At 41.1% G+C, this 18323-nt stretch overlaps 1 protein-coding gene across 7 annotated transcripts in view; it reads right to left on the bottom strand.

Annotated features, from left to right (window-relative positions):
• Positions 1–18323, bottom strand: part of SCEL (sciellin) — a 490458-nt gene that overhangs the window by 352980 nt on the left and 119155 nt on the right. For all 7 annotated transcript variants that reach the window (XM_078657473.1, XM_078657474.1, XM_078657476.1 and 4 more), the window contains 2 exons: positions 16791–16841; positions 13165–13218 (listed from right to left, as the gene is read on the bottom strand). In XM_078657473.1, coding sequence (XP_078513599.1) covers positions 13165–13218; positions 16791–16841 — 105 coding nt within the window. The remainder of the gene's footprint in view (positions 1–13164; positions 13219–16790; positions 16842–18323) is intronic.

Genomic DNA, 18323 nt, shown 5'->3' with positions numbered 1-18323 from the left:
ATTTTGGCTAAGCCAAGACAGGTGGTTTGTTGAACGGTGTCATTTAAAAATATCATTTGTTCTGGGATCATGCAGGCTCTAAACAAAGCTTCTATACCCTGTACTTGCCATTCTTTTGTACCCCAAACACTTTTCAAATCAACATGTTTGTCCCAATAATCAAATCCAAAAGTATTCATTTTTTCAAAGAAAGAATCTGAATATATCAATTTTGTGTTGGTTATCATGGTTTTCATCCCTGTCTTGTTTGACAATTTGTAATAAAATGTTTCAGCATTAGTTATGTTAAAACCTGAAAAATATGAATATTTGCCATACACGGTTCTAGAGCTCCCTTTTGGAGGTGTAGCACAATGTTCCCATTGATTAAAATTTAAAACATTTCTAGGTTGTGCAGATTTATGCAAGAAATGGTTACCATAATGGTTATAGCAGTACATGCTGTCATAATTTGTAGAACCCTGCAAATAATCATGTTTTGTAAATTTAGCAGACATTACTAAGTCAGACATCATATTGTTTATACTTTCAAAGTCCCAATCATCAGCAAATGAGTTTGGTTTTGCAAAGTCACTCAAGGAGATCTTGATTTGGTGTGGATATTTCAGGATCTCGACCGGACCATAAATTTCATAGTCAGTGTTGTCCCAGGCTACCCCACCAGGTATTGGAATTGCTGTGAAATTGGCTGAAAAAAGTTCTGAAGAAAGTTCTCGTTTCTCGACGTGTGAAGATGTGTGTGGTTTGAGGACCAAGTTGATGTTCTGACTTGCTGTGTCCATTTTAGCATATTTTCCCTCAATGAAGCGTCCCAAGGTAAATACCATGATGAGCCAAAGTATGAGGATAAATGCACCAAAACCCACCCAAAATTCAATCCATGGAGAAACTAGATATGTTTCTTTCAGTTGTTTCAAAAGTTCCTTCGCTTTGTCTTTAAAGGATTTTGATGATGGCTGTGTCTTTTGTTCGTTGAAGCCTTCAGAGGAATCATCGAAGTTGATGAAGTAACCGGATGCAGTTCTGTCAATTGTTCCAATTGGTTCAGGATTTTTGTTTCTTGCATTTTCACTTGGTACTTCTGTATAGATTGGTGTGTCTCTGCTAAATGTCTTTATTTGGGTTTTCAGAGGTCTAAGTTCTATTGCATTGTTGCATAGTCCTTGTTGTTCTTCTGTAGGCGTTTCGAATGTGATGAGCCTCTTTGATAGGACCTCTGTACTGGTAGCAAACCTTGGTGTTCTGCTACTTATTGGGAGTCCACTTGGCCTACTGTTGGTTATCGGCCACATGTTGTGGTTTTACCAGGTCGATGGATACAACTCGGTTCTCCTTTTTTCCAGCAAGTGGCGGTAGTACAACTGATCTTGTCCCGTTGACAGACAATACAGGAACTGCTTTTCTGTAAGAAGGCCCAAATTCCTTCTTTACCGCGATCTTCTCCCTGACTAGATCCCCGATTTTTGGAATCCAGACAGGTCTTGCTGGGACAGGTGGTGATTCTTCAGTGGTTGTTGGCTGTTGTTTCAACTGTATGTTGCTCAGGTCTTTTCTTGTTTTGTTTAAGTCCTGCAAAATAGCCAAACGGTCTTTGACATCAAAGCTTTTTTCTGTTACCACTGAAGTCTGACTATCAAGGTCAGAGATCAACATCCTAGTTCCGAATAATAATTCGTACGGACTGAATCCCTTCAGAGAATTTCTTGGCAAGTTATTTAGACTACGTTGGACACTTATTAGATGTTTGACCCACCCAGCTCCCGAACCTAATACCTTTGCCGTTATAGATTGCTTTATGTCACGGTTTTTTCTTTCAACAATTCCGTTCCCCTCAGGGTGAAATGGACAAGAGTACCGCAATTGCACGCCCATGCTGACCATGGCCTCCTTATAAGCCCGAGAGCTAAAAGCAGGACCATTGTCCGAATGCAGAATGCCAATTGCGTATGTGCCGATAAAGACCCGCAAATCTTTTATAACAGTTCTGGCGTCAGCCGTTCGCTGGGGCCACATCCATATGAATCTCGTGCATGAGTCCACTGCGACCAAGATATATTTATAGTTACCGTCCCTTTGTAAGGGACCACAGTGGTCTAGATAAACACAGGCTAATGGTTTATCCGAGATTAGAAGGGGCGTCTGTGCTGGACGTCTCACAGTTGATACTTTCATTTTTTGACATATTTCACATGCTAGAACATAGTTCCTTGTTTGTCTTCTCATTTGCGGCCACCAGTATCTCTGTTTTAATAATGATACAGTGGCTGAGACGCCAGCATGGGTAGAAGCAAGCCCTTCGTGTGCCGCTATTATTAGTCCTAATCTGTGTTCCATGTTTGGAATTGCCCTATCCCCCACTCCAGGGATTTGAGCAAAAGGAACATTGTTTTCATCTGTTTTGTATGAGTACTTTAATGGAAAGCCTTTAGGGAGTGGTTCTATCGAATCCTTTTCAGAAGCGCTGACAGCTTGTAATATTTCGCTGTCTATTTTTGTTTTTGACCGGGTGACGGCAGCTACGGAAGCCGTTTGCACAGCTGCCTTCGCGGCCTCATCAGCCAATGAATTCCCTGCAACGTGAACGCCATCACGTTGATGACTCAGTGTATGTATCACGTGAGTCTTTGGTAGTTCTTTTTGTAAAAGAGCTACTTGTTCCCATAGCATTTTATGCTTGATTGTGCCTCCTTTCGCATCCTTGAAACCATTTTGAAGCCAGATCTGCAAGTATTCATTATAAGATTGAACGCAATAATACGAATCGCACACTATGAGTGTGGGGAATTCTCGATCGGTATTTTCAAGCGCCATCTTGAATGCTAGTAATTCAGCTCGCTGAGCTGTGCAATCTCCTAGAGATTGGGTCTTAGTTAGGGTTGGTTTAAATTTCCCTTCGTGCCAACGACCTTTAACAATCGCGCACGCAGCACTGTAAGCTTGTTTACCCCCTACTGCGGGTTGTGCTGATCCGTCTGTATATATTATACAGCCGTATTGGTCTAGAGGCAGAATTTCGGTTGGCAGAGGACATTCGAATTCATATTGTAGAAATTCTTGTGTTTTTAAGTAAGGATCAAATTCGTACACCACGTCTGTTGCAGCAAGAGAGTTAGCCCATTGTATCCATCTCGGATGGAGTGCTTTCGCATTAGGAATGCTTGCCTTTGTTACCGCCTCTAAGGCTGGTATTGGTGTCACGATTATTATTCGTTTACCTTGTGCCAGGGCTCGTTCTTTTGCTATAGCTGTCTGTGTTGCTGTAAGAATTTTTTCCGTTGGGCTAAATTTCATTTCAGCCTTAGTGTACAAGTGCGATTTAAATGCAATTTGTACCTTATCTCCCTCATTAGAGGTTAGGTATGTGAATCCGCCTCTCCCTGGGATGACTCGGATCACAAGGTTGCGTGTATTATCACGGGTTTCTAATTTTGTTTTAATTAGCATGTCTGTTTGTAAGGATCTCAAAATTTCTGTGTGTGCTTGAGTCCAACTGGATCTTTTAAAGTCTGGTTTAATTAGATCATAAAGGGGTTTGACCCTTTCTGCGTAATTTGCAATATATGTTCTTCCGAAATTTAGGAAGCCTAGAATTGACTGTAGGTTTTTTAGTGTTTTAGGAGCTTGGATTACGGCACATTTCTCTAGGAAATTGTCTGCCAGGCTTTTGCCTTCACTTGATAACTCATATCCTAAGAATAGGACTGTCAGATGGGCAATTCTGGATTTTTTGAAGTTGAATTTGTAACCCTCTGCAGCGAAACCAAGTATTATGGTGTTCACTCTTTTCAAGTGAGTCTCCAAGTCATCATCTGTTAAGTAAATGTCATCGACATAAGATAATGCTTCATCATCATATAGTTGTAGTAATTCTGTTACTCTTGCTGAGAATACCCCCGGGCTGTTCTTGTACCCCTGGGCTAACCGACAGAATTGTTTTTGAGTGCCATTTACTGAGAATGCAGTTAAATATCTGCTCTCTGGTGCTATGTTTTGACAAAAGAATCCGTTGGAGATGTCCAAGGTTGTTTTGTATTTTTTGCGCACTATGTTATTCATTAGTGCAGCACTGTGTGAGTTTTGCACTGCAAAAGTTTTGCAACATGTGTTAAGGTGTCGGTAATCCAAAACTAGACGGTACGAATTGTCTGGTTTGGAGACCGGAAACAAAGGATTGTTCATTTGTGAGGTGCAAGTTTCAATCACCCCCTGGTATTCTAGCTGATCTAGTATTTCATTTACTTGTTTTTTAGCTTCTTGCTTAATTGGGTACTGCCTTTGTGCAGTTGGTTGTGATTTTAACTGGACTTTGTGAGGAGGAGAATCCTCATCCCATCCTACGTGATTTTTATATAAAGCAGGTGCTAAGGCCACTGCCCACTTTCTAGCAAGTGTGTATTTTTTATGAATCGGTATTTGATTCGAGAAGGCAGGCATAATTACTTCTTCGCCATGAGGGCACTCCCTGACAAACTCCGGTGGCCAGTCTTTTTCAGCTAGAAGGATGTCATAGCCTTTGGATAGGTTATCCCAAAATAGTCCCCTTATTTTCCTAGTCTTATCTCCCTCTATACGTAATGTTATCTCGTATATTTTGTGGGGCTTGCTAACTCTGGTATCTGCAGTTTCCACTTGAAGGTATTCATTCGTGTCCACTGTCTCCAGATGATTCATAAGGACTTTGCGAGCTATGCTCACCTCTGCTGCGCTGTCTAGCATTGTCTGAGCCCACTCTCCGTTTTTCAGTTGTGTCCTCAGTATTCTCGGCATTGTTAACTACCTTGATACTGGCTACCTTCTTTTTTGGAAATTGTGATTTCTTTTTCAGTTGAGCAGGTTCCTTGTCTTTGGACTTGGCGTGCTCTTCTGATCGTCCTCTTCTTTCCGATTTCTGCGAGGAATTCTGAAAAGATTGAGAGGGACGTGTATCAATGTCTTGATATCTATCAGGTTTTTTAATATTATCCCTATTTCTAAGGTTATATCTATTCCCAGAGGGTTCACTCTGAGGTGACCTTTGTCTCGGGTTTGGAGATTTCTCTCTTCGCCTAGGAGACCTTCCTCTGGACTGGAATTTCTTTTCTTTAGGATTGGATTGTTTATTTCCATCCCAGTTCTTTTTTGGTGAATTATTATTAAAAAATATTTTTTCTGGACTTGTAGTCAGTTGCGGTTTTACTGGTATTCCACCTAGACTATCTCTGCCTAGTTCTTCATAGGATTTTTCTATGATTCTGGCAATTTCAGCTGGTTGGTCTGCTATATCTGTCTCTTTTAACCTCTGGCGGATCGCCACGTTTGCTGCTTCACCCTTTATGTTGGCTAGTAATATAGCCGAGACCTGCTTGAAGTCTTTCAGTAATTTCATACCAAGAGTTAAAGCAGGTTCTGGACCGTATTCATCTTGAATTTGTTTTAGCACATCTGGTATTACCGAAATGGATGGAACACCGTGCGTTTTTGTGTAGATTGAAGCAAAGACCGTACCCCAAGTGTCACAGTCCTCAATGTGTGGTGCGATTCCCATTGGGAGACATATAGTCAGAATCCTGTGTTTTTCCAGCGGGGTGGTGTCCGGGAACACCGCCTCTATTTGGGTAATTTTCTGTGCCAACCAGAATGGTATTTGTTCCCGTTTAGCTGGAACTTTACCTAGGCAGGATTGGATGTTCTGTGGTGTAATTTTATTTGTGTTCCCCTGGTGAGGGGTCAGCTGTGGAAGTTTAATCGCTGGCTGAATTGTTGAAGTCCGCATTACATACTGAACTAATTGTCTGTGAATTTTTAGTAGTTGTTTTAGCTGTATTAACAGCTCTGCTGCAGGCATTCTTTCGATGTCTGGATGTGGTGTGTATCCGGCTAGGACCGGCCACGTTGCTCCTGGTCTTCCTAAAGGACCGAGCCTTGTAATGTGATTGTTATGTATTAGGGCGCCATCAAATAAGAGCAAATGCTCTTGGAATTTGAGTGGTACTTCCACCTCCTCGAAAGGAGTGTACGTTTCAGGAGGTTCCTCTACTTTGTAATAGTGGAAGTACTTTGTTACAGCATTTGCTGCTGGAAAATGTATCCATGTATAGTATACCTCTGTCTGCCGATATTCGTGTGCCTCAATTACGAATATGACTGTGCCACCTCTAGGTGTCAGTCCATTTTCTATAAGTTTTAAGGTTATAGATCTCCTTTTAATGACCGGAATGAGTATTATATCCGCGTCTGCTGCTTGCATGGTAGCATCAGCATCTGCTATTTCAGTAGCTAATCTAATTGCCTCTCTTTCTCCATCACTGTCTCCCATTTTACTGACAGGATGGTATTGTTTTTATTTGCAGATCAGGTTTCTTTATGGAAACAGAGATTGGATGCACAATATTCTGGAACTGTTTTATCCTTCAACGTTGACTAGACCAAGAACCATACATAGGAGTTCCCTCCTGCGAGGTTTTGGAGGATATTATAACCTTTCACCCACTCCAGACGTCTTTGGAGTATTTGGGAAAAGGGGTCTGAGTGAGAAAGCACGACTGAGTTACTCTAAATGTCTTACGTTAGTTTTATCGCCCTTTCCAAACACGTTGGGCGCCATGTAGTGTAGCTCCTATTTTCCCAATAGGCTCTGCGCATTGGAATAGTACCTACAGCAGTAAAGGCCTAGGCCAGACGTTAACTAGGTCTACTACTGTCGAAACTAGACTTAATTTTTGGGTTTGCCAGCTAAGCTCAGAGTTCGCTAGAAACTTTCTCGAATGTTCAAGGAAGGATGAACTCCCCTGATTAGACAAGAAGGGATTTAGTTTCTGACAACCATAGAACATGACAACTTTGCTCTCCCCTAATCAAGAGTCAATCTCGAGAGTCGTGTGAGCACAAGGCAATTATTTTACTCAGTCAGTACGTGCATTCTTAGTCTCATCAGAATGTAGAGAAAAGGAAGAGACGGGCGTGTTCAATAAAAGATGTTATTTATTGATCAGTCTCTTTTCTCGTACAAGAGAAATGGATCGATATTATTGCAATACTTATAGTTAAGTAAAGTGCATACATTAGAAGCAATAGTATAAAATAATACTGTAAAAACATTGATATGGTTTCTGAGCCATACGATGTTTAAAATGATTAAAATATATTTACATACACATATACATTTGACTAAACGTACTCAACTGGTGTTTCTAAATACGCCTACCCCGTGTACCTGACCTAAGTCTAATGCGTGGGCGGGAATAGAAAGTTACAGTTTAAGTTAAGTTTGTTTTTGCCAAGTGAATAACTAAAGAATTCTCTAGGAGGGGTTTTTCAGTTCTGTACCTGGAATTTAGGATGAATGAGGAATGGTATCTCTTTCTCTGCTCTCGATATTCCAGGCTGCCTGCGAGGGCTGCCCAGAAGCGCCGGTGCTGGGTCTCTCGGCTTGAGATAGCAGCGCGTCTCTCAGCGCGTCAGGAAGGCGGGGCTGCTGCCTGCGGGGTCTGCTTCGGCTCTCGGCTTCGGCAAGTATGGCTGCTCCGTCTTGTCACCACGCGTGTGTTTGCATAGGGCAAGGTCGGCAATATTTATACCTTAAAGGTGCCGGGATTGACGTAAGGATGGACATAGGTACGTCAATAAAGATGTCATACGACTTGCTCGTTAGCACATTCTTTACTAAAGTTCTCTGTGAAATCAAAACAATGGCCGCACGGATTATCCAGGTTGTCATAGGTTTGATTTGTTATGAGAACGTCGTATGCCTTATCAGGGGCTGGAGGAATGTCGCTTGTCTAATTAGATCTCAAGCGTTATGACCTAATCAGATAACACGTTCCTGTGCCGTAGTGTGACTGCGTCAGATAACGGTATCTGCATCATGGGGGTTTTCTTGCCTCATGGGCTGACTGTTAGTTAACTAGCTAGTAAGTTTAACCAGAATAGGGTCAGGAATAGGGGGATCGAATCAGAACCTATAGAAATACACGACAAGGGAGACAGAGAGCGGGAGACAGAGGGAGACAGACAGAGGGAGGAGGGCAACAGGGGGAGCGAGACAGATAGAGGGAGACAAAGGGAGGTAGACAGACAAAGGGAGTCAGAGGGAGGGAGACAGAGGAAGAGAGAGGGAGGGAGACAGAGGGAGCGAGGGAGACAGAGGGAGACAGAGAGGGAGAGAGAGATAGAGAGAGAGAGAGAGAGAGAGGGAGGGAGAGAGAGAGAGTGTGAGACAGATAGAGAGAGAGAGAGAGAGAGAGAGAGAGAGAGAGAGAGAGAGAGAGAGAGAGAGAAAGATGTGTGTATGCCTGGTCTGGTGGCTCAGTGGACGAATGCATCTGCTGCAGGGGCCTGTTTTAAACCTCATGGTCTCAAATGTGTTAGAAAATGCACCATTTGCCCACTTTTATTTCAAAATTTGCTTCTGGGGGCAGAAACCCCTGAAATCCCCTTAAGTGGTCCGGGCTCACTCGCTAAACTGGCCCGCTACACTGCCTTACTGTGTCAAAAAATGATGCATCTTCAAAAAGTGTGTCACCAACATGAAAAGTTTGGAAAGCTGTGCCTTAGAACAATGAAGACATCTGCCTGTAGTCACAAACTTGGCACAAAAGGATATGTTCTTCAGAATCAGCACTCTAATACCCTCATTATGAGTGGCTCGTTAAATTATGGTATATACAGTCACTTCTGTTAGCACACATTCTGCCATTTGGGATTTTCAGACAAACACTGCATCCCTGCAAGTTTCTCAATGTGAGTTTCGGGTTAAACAAGCCAGAAGTTACTGTGGAAAAATGCCTGGTAAATCCTGGGACATGCAAATTTTGGTATGGGCAACCCAAAATCTTCATGTTATGCCCAATTTTGAAGGCAAACACGGAGTGGCTGATAATGATCACACCTGATAAAATCCTAACTCATTGGTATCGGGCGAAGTTGGACATTTTTGCATTTTGCACAATCTGCAAAGTTTGCAGTGTTTCCCAATATAACCGAATTTTGTTTGCTGGAAATGTTTCTACTACAAATGGCTGTTTTAAGAGAATGTTTTTCTCAACACCTATTTTTTGCATGAGAGCTCTTACAAAAGCATTTTTTCAGACATTCTTTCTCCACCAAAGACTTTATCAGGGCGACATATGCTTCTGGGGTGGAGGTATAGGGAGGGGGCTGGGAGCAGGGTAGGTTCTATGGTTTTCTTTCAGTTTTCATCAGGGCCTTGATAATACACATCGGGCAACACATCCATCCGCTATTATCTTGCACCTCAATGCGCTTCTGCAGGGGGTCCTTGTGACCCTACTATAGGGATCATTAATTTAGGCTCACAACTTTTTCCCAATGGCTAGTTTTCAAGTCCTGTCCTGAAATGTAAATTGCCTGTTGGATAAGATCTAATGCACGGCGGTTCTCCACTACACCAAGTGGTCCAGCCCTGCAGTCCTGATGCTACGAGAGACCCACCTGTTTGGCACTCAGTGTTCCCTCCTGTGCAGATTTGGGTATGACCGGGTTTATCATGCAGGGTATGCCAGGGGCTCCAGGGGACCATACTTTTCCATAAAACATTCCCAGTAGAAGTGACCAACATGATCACAGGGCCACTATGTAGTAGCTGAGGGGCACCCTGGACAGCTGTCATATGAACCTACTGAGCGTCTACATCCTGTTTCCCCATCTGACACAAACGCTTGCGGCACTCACGGAGGCCACTTCTGGGCTCCCACGGGGGACCACTGTCCTAGTGGGGGACATCAGCGGGACACCTTAGCCCAAACTGGACACCTCTGGTCCTCTGACCGGCCATCAGAGGTAGGGGATGGGACAGCTGGATGGACTCCCGGGGACTGTGTGATACAGGGAGGACCTGGCATGCCCCCAGTAGGGATATACACACACATCAGCCTCAGCTAAAACCCTATCCCGTACTTACCTTATTCTTCTCACAACAGTGGCCCATGAGAGTCATTTTTTTTTCAGGATGAAGGGTGCACGGTGCACACAAATTCAATGATGGTAAAAGTTGGACGAATCTATCTTGTACATGCGCCTCAGAGTGCTGCCGGCTGCTACTTCCCATATTTGTAAGCACCTAGTGGACCACTTGTGGGTGACTACAACGACATGGATCTACTCCTTTCTCCCTTCAGTTACAGAGATATCTTATTGTAAAGACAAACTAGACTGGGCATAAGGCCACACCACACAATGGCAGAAAACGAGACGTGCACTCATTTACAAAATGGCGCTGCTTTCTCTTATAAATCTCTGCCTACCACTAAAAATCAAAATGCAGTATGAAACTTTTAACAAAAAACCCCAGTGTTTCATGTAGGTCTTCAAAATATTCACACTTTTGTTTTTTCGGAATGCACTTCCTCCCCATTGTTTCCTCACAATGCTCATAATAAAAAAAAACAGTTTCACAAGCAAACTGTGGTTGTAACACAGGCACACAAGGCGGTGGAAAGCAAGTTGTAAGAGAAGGAAATTATAACATTATTTATTATTCTCAGCACTCGTGCTTAGAGTGCAGGTTTCAAGTAGATGTATTTATATCTTCATCAGATGTTACTATCAGCCTCCAAAGATTGACAGGAAAAGCATTCTCTGTTTTCAAAGAAAGATATTTCTTTTCTTTCTATTTTCTAATTCTACTCTGCGCTACTATCAATCATAAGAATAGCAGATTAGTATGGGGTGCTGCCCAGACCGGTAGCAGGCAGCCACAAAGGACATAAATTCATCCAGGATTTATTTAGAAATAATTGCCTGATTATTTTACAATTGCCAGGAAAGAAGCCATCAGCTAAACTACGCTACTGGTTTCATGTTTTTTCTTACACAGCAATACCAATCGCTGACAGGAGTCTCCCAGCACCATTCGCGTGCTGTCGCTTAGCAACTGACAACGGCGCATCATATATGCCAATGTTGTATCTGTTCAAATATAGCCATCATTGTGTTTTTCTCGGATGAGGCTGCAATCTGATTTGACTCTCAGAGATCAGCATGGGTCAATCCTGCCTGCGGGGCATGCACTGAGCTAGCTGCACAATGCCAGGGCAGCATCATGTTGAAACCGGTATGGAAATTGTAGGATTCTGAGCGCGAGCTCAGGGCTGTTTGCAAGCACAGAAGAGACATTGCAGTACCTTGGGCATCATATGCGCATATAGAAGTGAATGGCAGTGCTTCACTCACGATTCCAAATATGTATGCGTTAATAACAACAACAAAAAACTAAAAATGGACACAGATTATCTAAGGTGCCTTAATCAAAATTGGTCAGCCATCTTATGTAGGTGTTTTAGCCATTCATTTACGTTTCTTGAAAAATGTTTAATAAACAGATTCTCTTAGTCCAGAACTGGCTGGGCGGGTTTTCGGGAAGGAATTAGTATGTTGGATCAACGCACATGTTTTTTAATATCTTTTAAGCTTCACAAAACATTGCAGAGAAAGGTGATACCGGAATTCATTACAAATTTATTAAATAAACAAAAATGATTGCTCAGTACTAGATTGATTTTAGCATATATAGAGCTGAAAGTCAATTACACTCTTCATCAGCAATGGAAGTGGGACATAGAGCTTGGCAGGCATGACCAAGTGAGTATCAATGATAAACCTGTTGAGCCCAATAGTGTTTGTGTTCAATCGCCATTCACTCATAGTGCTAAATGGGGTCGTCACCGGAACACCAGCTGGGTATGCGTCATTTTGAGAACCACGGCCTCCAGTTATTTATGCAGGACATGTTGTCTTTACTCAGTTGTGGTAGTCATATAGGCACCTCCCACTGAACTGGTCTTCAGTGAGTAAGGGGATCCCTTCTATGGCATCACAGGCCTAACTTTATCCAAGATCAACACGTGGCCAGTTTCTTAATTTGAGGTGTAACCTTCATCTTAACTGGTAATATCCCAAGTACTCACAATTTCAGGGGAACCTGGGTGAATACTGGGCAGTTGTCGGGTTATTCAAAAAGGAAAGTGGGTCGCTTTTTGAACAGTCATGTGTTCCAAACAGTTTTGCATAGTGGGGGTGCTTGATGTATGGGTTGAGATGGATTTACAGGCCCACTATCTGCAAAGAATATGTCTTTTGGAGATGTTCATAGGAATTGAAGTAGATTGGTTTTTCTTGTGGGTGTGGGTGTCAGTGCTTATGGATGCAGCTCTAGAGCACAGCTGTGAGCCACACTGGGTCAGAAATATGCAAAGTACAGGTGCCAACTTTGAGCTGACCTCATGGTCAGTAGATGTTGGAGTGAGATGAGTCTATTAAACTACGACACCTCTAAGGCACATATACTTAAACACATGCAACCAGGAGTTACAGGTGCACAGATATTGAGTACAATTACCATTATTAATCCTATTTACACTTCATGCTTCATCTGATCCTTTTTTGTATGTTTTTAACGCATGAAAAATCTGAAAGTCAACATGTATAATCTAGGATGTCAAATACCTCCATGAACAGCCTTGCGCTTAAGGCACCTCATTAGTTTCTATTTGGCAGATTATACTTTTTCCCTTCAGTGACTCCCTGAGGGATTCTCCCTCCTCCCTAAAAAGTGGAATTAATATAGATCTCTCTTGATCCCCAGCCATAGATTTTGCTCGTAGAATTGAAAACTGCCGATCTGGCAGAATCTGCTGAGCACATCAGGAGTCTATTTACTTCCGTCTATGTGGTGAAAGCTATTGATGTCCAAAACGTAACACCTGGAAATATCTAGAATCTTGAAAAGGTTGAATGACTTTGACAATTTTCAGCATCACATTTTGTAACTTCCTTGCTATTAAAGATAACAGAAATTTTACTTGCTACCCAGTTGCAGTATTAAACTACAGTTTATATATAAAGTCAGAAGAATTTACTATTGATATACCTTTTAGGATATGGTGCTACACCTGTAATGTGTCAGGCCGGAGAGGAGGCTATATCAGTGCAGGATCATATACTATACCTTGGCAGATGTGTAGGCCATATTAGTATGGGGAAGCGCTATTCTTCCTCAAAAGAACTGAAGTCAATAAACAGATGGGTATAGCAGAAAAGCAAATACTGCCAAGGCCGTTGTGTGTGTGTCAGACATGGCTTTGGGATGCTAAACCATATATCTTGGGTACATTCCTCAATCACCCTATGTTACACATGCCTGCATAAGTACTTTTTAATAATACTTACTCAGTGGTCTCAACTGTGGTTGTGAAGGACTTATTCGACGGGGCCCAAGACTGCCTGCAAAATAAGACACATGGCTGATTTAATCAAACTTAGTTTACATTTTAAATTCAGGCAAGCGCAGAAGCGCTGCATGAACAAGCATTGGCACAGACAATAGGCCTGGGTTTTAAATTTCACGCTGTATTGCCAAATCATTTTGGCATAGGCATGTGAGGACATGCATCAAGACACATGCATATACATGGCTGTCAATCTTGGAATGCAATTTCTATCAAAGAAAACCCATACTAAAATCGGCACTGCTGCGCATGCATGAATCATAACTGGTGCTCCCTCATTTGTGACTCATGTGCCATGACTCATGTGCACCCATGCATCATGAAGCATGTGTCTGCATTCGTCATGACACTTGAAGTTCATTTTTAATTTAATTTACGTGGACAGCCATGTTACAACAATAAATTAAAAAGAGAAGCAAAAAGTTGAAAATATGCGTAAAGCGTGAAAAAGAAAGCAAGTAGACCGGCGTCACTTTGCAGCTGCAAAGCCCTAAACATATTTTTTTAAACGTCACATAGCCGGTAGGATGGGGAGCACGAAGAGGAGTGTCAACAGAAGAGGGAACAAAGAACACAGTGAAATAAAGTAGGAAAAAAAGGGATAGAGTAACTAAAGACATTCTCTCCCATGACTGCTGAATACCAAAGAATAAAAGAGACGTCTTAAGTATGTCATGGAAGGATACAACTCATCCAATAAGAACACTGTGACATCGAAATGCAAACACATGAATACAGAGGAAAAACATTGAATCAAGAAAAGACAACTGAGATAGAAAACAAAAACATTAAACCATGAGCAAGAGGCTAACCCAAAGCCCACAACAGCTGGAGCTGTTCGTAACCAACACTGAAAAAGCAGTAAAGAGACTAAATTCTCATTTATTAATTTGCCTGAGTGTTATGTTAATATCCTGCCCGATGTCTTGCTTTAACTTAAGAGTATTTTACACTTATGATTACAAACATTTTTTATCACAAAAGCAATAACATGACTCAAGTCTCAAGTAATGCTCAAACAATTGTCAGTAGTTTACCTCTCTGGAGCCACCAGTAAGACTTGTGAAAGGCAAGAGTCATTGCATTTTCGGTGTTAGTTAAAAAATGGTAACTCCAAAATGTAATGAGGGTGTTCATGAAGGTGTTTCTCCAAGGGGAAAAATAATGTGACATGTCCAAATGCATATTTCAGCATGATTTACCCCTACTGGAAATTCAACATGAGTGCATTTTACTCCTAGGATTCTTTCTGAAATCCCCCCTAAAATCAGAAATTGTGTTCAGAGGATGAAAAATTCCTCTGATTAAAATTAGGAGTTGAGCAAGCATGGTTGTATGAGTTAAATAATTCATGTTTGTAAACACTGATGTCGTCAGCAAACTAACATCATGTTCTCTCCTTAATGGGCATTCCCCATACTTTTTGAGTCAAGCTGATATTCTTGTCTATAAAATCCCCCCTTTTAAATAATTCAGACAAACTTCAATTACCTCAAACTAAAAAACAAACATAAAAGCCTCACCGTTTAAATACGTCCTTTTGTACGTTTTTTACATAACTGTATAAAGTATAAGTGAGTAAGAGTGTATCACAACAAGAAATGTATGCAGGATCATTATAGGTGTACAGCCACAATGTAGGATATTGCAACATTTGGAATAAAGCATGTTTTTACTGGGATGAAAAAATCACATGCAAATGTTAGCCATTGGATAGAGGAAAATTAATTAACTGAATAATATTCTACATTTTACCAAATTGTATGGGCTTAATTTACTTAAGTTTTAATACTGTTTCTGTGTTTATTTTTGAAATAATTACAGATTTGTTTTTACTGTTCTGGCACTTTTATGATCGATTGTCTGCTCAGCAAAAAGGTTTTCTGTGCATTTGTACATGGAATTAAAATAAAGCATGTTTATGTAATATAGTTCAGCTCAGCTCTTTGACCATCTCTTCCCAGAATGTTATTTGTCACACAGACATTCTCAGTTGTTCATAAGTGCATGAAAGAGTGGATGTGATCACTTCTATAGCACATCCAGCAGCCCAAATCTTTATGCATTTTTCTGGCTTGCCAGAGAGCGCTTAGGGACCCATGAGCTATATGCCCTATTCCAAAACACATTTTGGAGAATATAAAGTGGTATTCTTGAGGTACTCTTTTACATACTCTTACATGCCTTTGCGAATGAGCCTCAAAATGTCTAAAATGGGAATAAAATGAGAATGTTCAGGGAATAGTTATGTACAAATTGTACAAATAGAAATGACTGTGCTGTCTTGCACTTTTATTATTGGGCGAACAATGCCCTGTGAAGTTTTGTCTAGTATTTTGTATTTTGGTTGTTTGATTTTTATTTTAGGGTTTGGACACAGCGGTGGCAGAATGGTATCTGATCATTCTGTTTGAGTGAATTTTCCCAAGTCATTCCTAGTGTAGATGAAGAGCTGGGATTTCACTCTGTGAGACCAGCAACCAACAAAGCTAAATTCTGATTTACTAATATGTATAAAACACAGCGATTGGTAAGAGAACTGTGGGGTGCAGCTCTACGTTTAGCAAGAGTCAGTTACAGGTGATGTCTTAGGTTGTGCTTGCATGACAAAATGTCATTTTAGAGCAACAAAAGTATTGTGGTTTGGTATAAAAGTGAGTCAGCACTGAGTTGCATACTATTTGTAATCGAGGTACACCCTCCAGTCCAAATTTCAATGTGAGGACAAACGTTAGAGAATGAGTGGTGTCAAATGTGTCATTTCACGTAATCGGAATTAGTGGAATATTATGTGATATTCTGCTTGACCCAGGTTTATGCCTGGTATCATCTGGTTTTAGGTGTTTGTGCAAAGCAAGATGACAATATTTTAGTTGATTTGGCTTTGGTATGCAAATCTATGGGCGATTACTCTACTTCAACCCCAGTACGACTCCTATGCCTAGATGATAGGGTGGTTGAAGATTTTCAACACAAAGTGATTTTGGCATTGCTTGAACATCAACTTTGTCTGCAAAACAGTTTTCCCGCCAAAAGCTGATTGACGTTGCTCTTTGTTATGCTTTGTGCCAGAGTACATCACAAGACTGCCTGATTAGTGTATAGTAAATCTGACCATGTATCACAATCCTTACTGGTTAATGTGTTGTAAATGTGAACCCATTTGTAACAATCAATTCAGTTGTCACTGGACTGGTTACGTTTTTAGAGTGCTTCCAAAATCATTGACGATAAATATTATTTGTTTTTTATTTGAATATATAGTAATACTGCTCTGCGTTTACCATTGTCTGTTGTGGAGGCACTTTGAGTATTATGTCAATAGATAATCTTACTTTTAAAAGGAGAACTTCTCTTTTTTTGCAAAAAGAATAGCCACATTTTTTAAAACAAATGAAACAATATCTCACATACATAAACAGAAATGACCCTAAAAAGTATAGGACATGTTTGAGACTGTAGCTCTGCCTAATATTGGAGTGTGCATGTCATTGTTAAGAAGTGTTCACAGGCGTTAAGATTCACACAATGTATTGTGAAACACAATGAATGAAAATCAGACAGTACCTTTTGGTCTCCTCAGTCGTGGTCGTTTTATTTCCAGGAGCCCACGATTGCCTAGGAGAAGAATGAATGTATTGAAGACAGTGCACTGTCAAAGGACGCATTTAGTTCATATCTGAGGGATGCATAAAATGGCCGCCGCCTGCCTTTAATGAGCACTTCAAAGAATAGGCAGCACTCTGGTGATTACATCTACGCATGGAATATAGAAGGTTGAACATGTCTCTATGCACGTGCACTGGGTCCGGTAAAACAGAGTATGAAATCAGGATTGATTTCGGAGGTAGTGCACTGAATACTGAACACTCTGACTTGCTGATTTCCCTCTTTTATTTTGTTTGCAGGCCATATGCGTGACTAGCATGGTAAGATTATGCAAAACTGCACGCGCTTATCTAATGAGATTCAATAGAGCACTTCCTGCTTTGTCCTCTTTGACAACCCTGTAAATGCAAACCCCCACATGCCAATCAAATACAGATTTCATTGAAAGTGTATATAAACTCCTCGATCAGTGAGTCAGTCTTTTTGGACATCTACACTAAACAATTCTTTCATTGTTTTGTTCAGAAAGAATACATGTCTTTCAGAGTATTGCAAGAGCTGCAAAACCTGTATACTCCTAGATTATTTTTTTAGGGTCGGATGTACTAAATACTGGTAGCAAAAAGCGGTTGTAAATTGTGATTCTTCTTTTTGCGAACATTTTCCTTTTTTAGCGAACCAACCTATTTACCAATAAACACGTTTGCAAAATATAACATTGTAGTTTGTTGCAGACCGATGTGCTTAATTAGACATGTCACAATGTGCAAACCACTACAACTGGCTACCATTAAAGAGATGGTGTTCTGCAATGGCACAGCTGCCAAGTTTCCAGTTTGCTCATGTGTGACATTTATAGGCTTTCTGGGCCTTTATAAGTGACATTTAACTGCCTTATGTGTGACACTGAATAGCTATTTAAGACAACTCTCAATAGCTAAACTGAGAACACTTTTGACAATTGCTTTCACCGATATTCTTTTCCCTTTACATAACCAAAATGTGTTAACATTTTTGTTGGCTGCAGAACTATCCAAAAATTACCAATTTAAACCAGTGCCCCTCTATAAGACTAAGAATAGAACTCAATTGCGTTTTAAGTTCATGTTGCAGGGAGGCAGGGAGGGGGGAGAGGGTGTTTGGGGTGTTTCAAGTGGGATAGTCATAGATTGAGTTTGATTTTATGGTGCAGCTTTGAAAATAGCGTTCTTCCCAGTGCATGGAGGACTGACAGTTATGCAGGAGATAGATCAATATGAAAAAGGTTCAAAGTGTCTAAGCTGTGATAGCCGTGTGGGTGTGGGAGTGTGGGCCCCCGATATTCCACCCCTGCTACCCTTTTTTGCAGATGGCCCTATTCACAACAATTAAATGGGTGATGAACATGAGCCGCTTAAAATTACTCTCTTGGAATGAAAATGGCTTGGGGGAACGAATTAAACGTGGAATAGTTTTGCAATATCTGAAACGGCAGGCCCTGGAGGTGGTGCT

Source organism: Lissotriton helveticus, chromosome 8 (assembly GCF_964261635.1).
Source record: "Lissotriton helveticus chromosome 8, aLisHel1.1, whole genome shotgun sequence".
Taxonomy (NCBI): domain Eukaryota; kingdom Metazoa; phylum Chordata; class Amphibia; order Caudata; family Salamandridae; genus Lissotriton; species Lissotriton helveticus.
This window is presented reverse-complemented; position numbering and strand designations above follow the sequence as displayed.